At 34.5% G+C, this 7,375-nt stretch overlaps 1 protein-coding gene across 3 annotated transcripts; it reads right to left on the reverse strand.

The window, feature by feature from the left end:
• On the reverse strand, positions 2,462-5,922 carry LOC18588237. Of its 3 annotated transcripts, XM_007012511.2 has the most exons (8): positions 5,598-5,919; positions 5,190-5,498; positions 4,919-5,012; positions 4,710-4,828; positions 4,522-4,626; positions 4,241-4,333; positions 4,100-4,157; positions 2,462-2,861 (listed from the first exon to the last, which is right to left on the reverse strand). In XM_007012511.2, the coding sequence occupies exons 2-7, from the start codon at positions 5,496-5,498 to the stop codon at positions 4,101-4,103; spliced, it is 777 nt and encodes a 258-aa protein (XP_007012573.2). In that variant the 5' UTR covers positions 5,598-5,919; the 3' UTR covers positions 2,462-2,861; position 4,100. The 3 variants fall into 3 exon arrangements, 2 of the variants coding, with proteins under 2 accessions (XP_007012573.2, XP_007012576.2); XM_007012514.2 differs by lacking the exon at positions 4,522-4,626 and having other exon boundaries at positions 5,598-5,921; XR_001929632.1 differs by having other exon boundaries at positions 2,477-2,861; positions 4,100-4,333; positions 5,598-5,922.

Raw genomic sequence — 7,375 nt, forward strand, 5'->3', positions numbered from 1 at the left:
TTTTTTTTAAATTCTTTTTTTAAAAAATTTTGTTTTTTAAAAAAATTATTTTTAAGAGTTTATAAAAAATCATATTTGACCTTATTTTTATTTTTAAAAAATAAATTAATTAAAAAATTAAGTCAAACATGCACTAATTACATTCTTTGTTAAATACTAAACACCACCAAGGTTAAAAAGCAAAGGCATCTTCGTATTTGTACAAATGCAATCAAGGATAAAAAAAAATAAAAAGAAAAATGTCAACGAGAGTAAAATGGGAAGAAGGGAGAAAGGGTGCAGTGCTTTCCAGCCAGTGCACCCTTCTCCCTCCAGTGCGACGAGGGGGATGAAGCACGGCTGGAAGGCCCTCAACAGCGCCCAACCCCCTCGGCTCCCCGAACCGAGGCACGGTTATGGTGAGGGTCAGTAGCGCCGCCATGGCCGAAAAAATAGGCTGCCGAATGGGTCTCAAAAGAAACTTTCAAAATTATGACATCATTTTTATTTTTTAGTTAATTTTTTCATTATAAACCATTAAGACAGGTTGATGCTATTGTTAGATATATACAAAGGTTTAAGCAAAATGATTAGATAATATTAATACCAAATTGCTATAGATTTTTAATTTGGTGGTTGATTCTAATTAATGTTACCTCATTTGTCGTCACGCTGCTTCCAGTGAAAATCTAACTCATGACCATTTTTCTTTTCTCTTTCCGTCGAATCAAAGACCCTTTTTTATGAAAGTTACGTGCTATTTTTTTATTTAAACAAAATCTTTTGGTACATATGTTGGTATTCCTTCTCTACTCCTTAGTTTTCTTTGTTTGGGTAGAGAGTTGGAATTTTGGTTGCAGCCTTGCAGGGGTGAAGACATGGTGGAAGTTGCAAAATTGTTTGCCAAATGCCAAAATATTAGGTTGCGTTTTACTTTTTAGGCTCTATTTAATTAAACATCACTGTTTCTATTTTAATGTAAGTTTTTTGTCTTTTCTATTTGAATCATTTTGCTTATCTTAATAAATAAATTAGGGCTGCCACGTTAGAGTGTTGGCCTTGGCTGAAACTGCGTGGAACAAAAACCTTAGTTAATGGAGATTAAAATGCTCAAAATCCACATTTATCTACCAGTCATTCAACTTTTTGACATATTTTTAATGACCTTTTTTTTTTTATATAAATATCATCTATAAGTATTTTTGAATTGTTGGTTCCTGACTTGTTCAATAATATCTTTAATGGGTTTTTAGTGACGAATCCTTTGCACGTTTTAAAATTATGGTTATATTATTTTGTGTTGAAATTTAATGTTATTAAATTAACCATTAATTAGGGTATTAAAATATTTTAATTAATCTTAAAGAGTGTATTAAGTGTTAGTAAAATACTTGTCATGGCGAAGAAAGACTCGTTGAAAAGATCATGGGATACCCATACACCTGGCCTAAACATTGTTCCATGAAAACTAAATGAAAAAAGAATCTTCACCCAGGACGAAACAATTACTAATATTAATTTCTGTTCTGACATATCACTTAACAGATTCGTGCATACACGATGAAACTATTTTCCTATACGATTAATTTGTTTGGCAGCTGAGAATATGGAGGAGAAATGGAAAATTTTGGACCAATGCGAGACAGACGTTTTGTACTGTTCCATTGTGCCTAGCAGAATAGAAGAGAGTAACTGGTTGGTGCTTGCCTGGCCTGTGACAAATAGCAAGGCCGCTAACCAAACCTGTCGAAGAACTACACTAGTTATTTAAGTGCAGATTTAGCAAACAAGTCAGAAATTGGTGACCCAAACTACATATTCTCAACCGAATTCTCGAACCAACATTTGTTTCAAACTCCTCGTACGAAACAATGACATGCAACTACCACCTCTCCTGACGTTGGATTCAAGTTCAGACCTTTCCATAAACCCATCCCAAGGGTTGAGAGATTTTTTCTTATAACAGTAACATCTTGTCTTCACCTAATATTTCATGCTTTAGTCTTTATCAGATACTTGCTTGATAATTGTGATTGATAGTATAAGAGAAATAACATTAATACTGCTAATGATAGGTTAAGTAGTCACTGATAGATTTACAGAACTCAGCCTCTATTGCTCTGCATTTCTTGCCAGTACTCATTGCTTTTCATGTGGAGCTGACCCCATTTCTCATAGTACTTGCCAGTACTCTGCATAACAATTCAATATGTCCACCATTTTCTATCCAACAAAGTGAAAAATATTACTTTTTAGGTATAGTATTTACAATCATTTATGTAATTTTGCCAAACAAAATCAATTTGTTAGAAATTTCTATCATTTGATGCACAGGACTTAACATCTGGAATTGGCATATTGTTGTTATTTATTAAAGTAATATAATGCAAAACTGGATTGAAGCAAGGGGCTTAGGGCAGGATTACTTGTATGATATAGGTGATCGATAACCTAATGAAATTGTGAAAGACCATTCAGTATGTAATGTAAAAAAAGATTACTAAACAATAAACATGATGATTAATATAACAGTATAATACAAACTCCATGAATTAGAGTGAGAGCAAATGAATTTACAAAGGAATGAAGTAGACAGTTGTGAAACCAGCACGCATAAATGGAGAAGATTTATTTTTCTTTTCCTAATTGTGCATGAGAAATTACAAATTGAATGATGGACAACAATATAGCAGCACGAGGGTTGTAGCCTCAGGAAAGATCACAAAGAAGTGTAAATATATCTCACTCAAAACTTGATCCAGAAATATTTGTAGGATAAGTAGTACTTTCGAATGGCATCTTGTGAGAAAAAAGATTCAAATGCCTTCTTGACTCCTGACTGCTGCACTAAGAAGCCTTGAATGATGCTTAGTTTGCCCGCACTGCAGTTTTGATCAACATCAAATTCAGGACATATTGCGCCAAGCAGAACAGATATGATAAATAATCAGTGGATAATGAATACGATCTCAATGTTCAACTCACTGTGAACGCCATAGATTAAACTTAGAAAAAGTGGCCAGGCTCAAGTTTTCAAAGAATTGTGGAATGTGGCACTGGCTTCCTTAGAGCTAAAGCAAGCAGATAAGCTTATCTGGAATTTCAAGAAAGCTTGATTGTTCTAATAATTGTTGATACATATATATTTTCTATGAATTAGTAAACCAACTGAGCTTTGGCTTGCAAATGCTTTGCTTCAATAGCAGATAAGAGAGAGAAGAAGAAGAAGAAAAAGAAACGGGGGTAGAAGATTATCACATGTCATATGCAAGAATGATCATCACATCCTCAACCATTCAGATTTCACAACCTCCTCAACTGCTAAAAGAAAACTTAAAGGCTGCAATTCCCACAGTGCACCAAAAGCAAGTCAATTTTGTTTAATCTGTTATAGGCTTTAATCAATTAACGTTTCTTGAAGATGTTTGTTTTGCTCCCAAGTAATACATATACCAATTTGGGGGTGTGCCAGCAGTGATTGCATCCCATTCACAGGTCAAAGTAACTTATAGAGCTTGAATATGGGTGATGGGTCTAATGTTCAAGCCCAGCTGAAAAGAAATTTGGGTTGGGCATAGGGGAGTCAACATAAAGCAACTGCTACTACAGGCCAACAAAGGCAAAACCAGTTGATTATTTTCAAAATTGGTTTGCTCATGCCCTTTCTCATTCCTGCCTGAATCATCATTCATTAAGCATCAGAGACAAGGCTGCCAACCAATAAACATAACAACATGGCAACTGTGCGTGTGCATGTGTATATGTGAGTGAACGTGTGCATAAACATGCCCAAAAACAAGAACATCACAGACACAGCCAGAAGAAAGAAAGAATATTGCACACAGTTTCATATGAATCACTAATTGAAAATGATATTTCTTCAAGCTAAACTCCCCTTCTTTTAAATGTACAAGATCAGTGACAAGAACTCCTTTCATCAAAATATTCAAGGTTAATAAGCAAAGTAGAGGAAGGCAGGAGAAAGCTAGGATTCAAGACTAATATAAGAGAGTAGCTAATTTTGCCACAATGTACATGTTAAATCACAATTCAACAATATGAGGTACAAGAAAGCAGAAGCAAGAAGTTGGCATTTCATTCTGCATTTTGGTATACTGACCTCAATCAGCTGTTTCTGATGTTTGACCATGTTGTTCCTCAATCAAAGATTGAACTCTCTGCAGTGAAAATCAAATCAAAGTCCAAGAGCAGATGCATAAATACTGTTAAAGACAAAAAAAACATATAATGCTTGCTTTACCTTCACAGAGCTCCCAACCTCCTCTAGTTTTTGTAATAATGCAAGATCCCCTGAATGAGGGATAGCATCAAGCTTAGACCTTGGTGGAGAAAGCTGCAATCAAAAAGAAAGAAAAAGAACATTAACCCTATTCCTTATTGAACATTAATTAAGACAGAGGCTGACAGATTGAAAATAAACAATGTCTTGATGGATTCTCTAGGTTTATAGTTAAAAGCCTTTAAAAGCCCTATCATACATAACCCAACTAATTACAGAAACTATTAGATTGACTGGCATACCCAAGAAGCTGGTGAATGAATCCTAAAATTTGGAGTATCTTCAATTGCAGACACCTGTCGAGAGAAAACTTGGGTCCTCATATTTGAAAGGCGTGTCAAAACAGCCTTAAAATGAGCATGGAAAGGCATAGTTAACATTCTCTTCTTAGAAATCAGCAATACAATAATGATTAGATAATAAGAAATACCTTCCTAAAAGCACTTGGATTTGCAATGCCTTGAATTTGCACATCATCATTCGGCGGCCTTCTTACACCAACATTCTCAATTCTAAGAGAGTATACACCAAAAAGGGACTGCAGATATCCTAAAGGACAACACCGAAAGATTATATTTATTAAAACATTCAAAATAAAAACCTTTATCTAGACAATTAAAGAACATAAATTCTTTTCACCTTGTTCAATTACAACATCCGCAACTGAAGGCAGTAGAACATGCTTCTCCTTCTTTAAAACCCCAAAACATGGAAATGGAACTGGCCTTGTTACCTGAATTAGAAAGCTAAATGTCAGCGACTGCCTATTCTATTGAATGTATTTACCTTTGTAGTTAATGCATTTATTCCATTTTTGTGAATATATCTCAAAATAGCACCCTAACCAGTGTTCTAATCAGAAGCATGCTTTAAACAAATAAAAATAAGAAAGAGAAATGGTGAATTTTACTTTGTAAACGATGGAGTTTGGAGTGAGATAGAGCTTTCGGGATCGAATATCTTTACGGAGAATATATCTTCGAACGGGAATGTATAGGAGCATGAACAAGCCAATACCCCAAGCTAGTATCAAAAGCAATGAAAACAAAACCCATTGAGCCGTCTGATATTTGACGAAATTCTCTTCCATCTCCTGAAACGACGCCGTGTAAAGAACCGACTCATCCTCTGCCTCCGTACCTTCTTCTCCGGTAATAGACTCCGACAACAAACTTCTCTCTAAGCTCTCGATTTCCACTACTTCATCTCCAGTTCCCATCTTAAAACCAAAAAAAAAAGCCCAAAATTATAACTTGCGACCGAATCCGCATCCGGAATTATCTTTCTGAAAAAGGAAAGAAAAGGTGAAATAGCTTACCTAATGCTCTTTATGGGGCAGTTTTCCGAGGTCTTTCACTTGGTGTTGTGGAAAGGGAAGACGAAGAGTAGAGCACAACGCGAAAAGAGTGGTCGTCTGCGTCCAAGGTGCGCCGCTTCAATTATGTTCGTGACAAAACGAAATGACAACGTGAGGGTGGGAGTATGGTGGATTAACTGCTCTTTGCCATCATGATCGTTGATGTTGATGAAGAATCATGAGAGCCTGATCCAGCATTTCTGATTTGGTGTTTAACGGTGGAAAATTGGTTGGGAAAGAAAGGAGAGGACCGGTAGGTGTTTTGGGATTGCTTGACCCTTTTTTGTTTGGAATCTTTGACCGTTATTGTCAGGTGAATGATAATGAACCAATGAGAAAAAAATTAGTATGTTATGAAATAAACATTTATTATTTTAATTATGAGATACTTAAAAATTATCTTAAAGTATTTAAAAATATTTACATAACTTTTTTTATCATATTAAATTAATTTTTTATATTTTATTTTAAATTAAATACATTTTTATAATTAACTATTAATTAAATATCATTACTTAAAATTTTAACCATTATTTTTTGCTTATATGGCATTGACATAAAAAGTAAAAAAATTAAATAATTATATCGTCATATCATATTAACATATCATGTAATTATTCATAAAATAAAAATATAAAAATTTGATTGTATATTCAAATTTTATGTTTTGATTAATTACGATTAATATAAAAATTTATTTGATTCAAAATAAAAATATAAAAATTTAATTAAATGTAATAAAAAATAAAATTTTATTTAAAATTTTCTTAATAATTGGATGCTTGTTTAGATATTATATTTTGACAAAATTTGTTAAATATTTATATTAGAATTATATTCTATTTTCTCACATTTTTATTAGAAAAAACACAGATAAAAATTTTCTTGGTGACACTTATAACATGATTTTGTTTTTTTTTTTGTGAGGGGGTTGTTGAACAATACGACGGGCTTTTCTCTCTCTAAATTGTTAAGGCTGCAAGGCCCATTAAAAGTAGGCCTTGGTGGTTTGCAATTCCTATAGTGCTGGTTGGTCCTAATAGGCTGATATTGACATATTGCATGCGCTTCAGGAAACGAAAAAAGCCCATGTTCCCACCTTGGAACCTCGTGTAGTGATGATCATATTATCAATTCATCATTTCACGGTTGAAATAACAAAAAGCAATCTTCCCTCCCAATCAAGGACTTGCCCAGTGTCAGAAAACCAATGTGGACAGCTGCTCCTGTCCTTAGCTGCTTTGAACTGCCGCTTTCCGACCAGAAAAACCTATGCCCAAACAAATTTCTCGACTCATCATAATCAACACAATCTTTTATGTTATCTCCAGACACGACCGCGTTGCAATAATTTCTTCCATACCTCTCCATATCACATGCTGCACTGTTGTTACCCTTATTTAAGTTATGGCTGGGATTAAAGAGTCGGTTTTCCTGTCTAGGACAAAACCTATGGCCTTCTTCGAACCATGTCCCATGCCCTTTGGGAAACATTTTTCCTCTCCACGAATAACTTGGCTTTTACTTCTTTTTGTACTAGGATGGTTGGAAACCCCAAAACCAAAAAACCATCGACAAGAAAAGGAAACATTGTTTAGGTTAAAATTTCATTTTATGTACACGCATACATAATTGTCCGTTGCCTTGAAATAGGGCTCCATATTTTTCTTTTAACTAGTCTCCTGATATTGTGCTGTTCATTGTTGCAGCATTTTGGTGGAACCTCTCCTGCCAGAGGG

This window comes from Theobroma cacao, chromosome 9 (genome assembly GCF_000208745.1).
Source record: "Theobroma cacao cultivar B97-61/B2 chromosome 9, Criollo_cocoa_genome_V2, whole genome shotgun sequence".
Taxonomy (NCBI): domain Eukaryota; kingdom Viridiplantae; phylum Streptophyta; class Magnoliopsida; order Malvales; family Malvaceae; genus Theobroma; species Theobroma cacao.

Coding starts and splice junctions, on each gene's coding strand:
- LOC18588237 (XM_007012511.2), bottom strand. CDS start 5,498: ATGGGAACTGGAGATGAAGTAGTGGAAATCGAGAGCTTAGAGAGAAGT. Junction 4,334..4,521: donor TTCATTCACCAGCTTCTTGG/GTATGCCAGTCA, acceptor TTTTGATTGCAG/CTTTCTCCACCAAGGTCTAA. Junction 4,158..4,240: donor AGGTTGGGAGCTCTGTGAAG/GTAAAGCAAGCA, acceptor TTTTCACTGCAG/AGAGTTCAATCTTTGATTGA.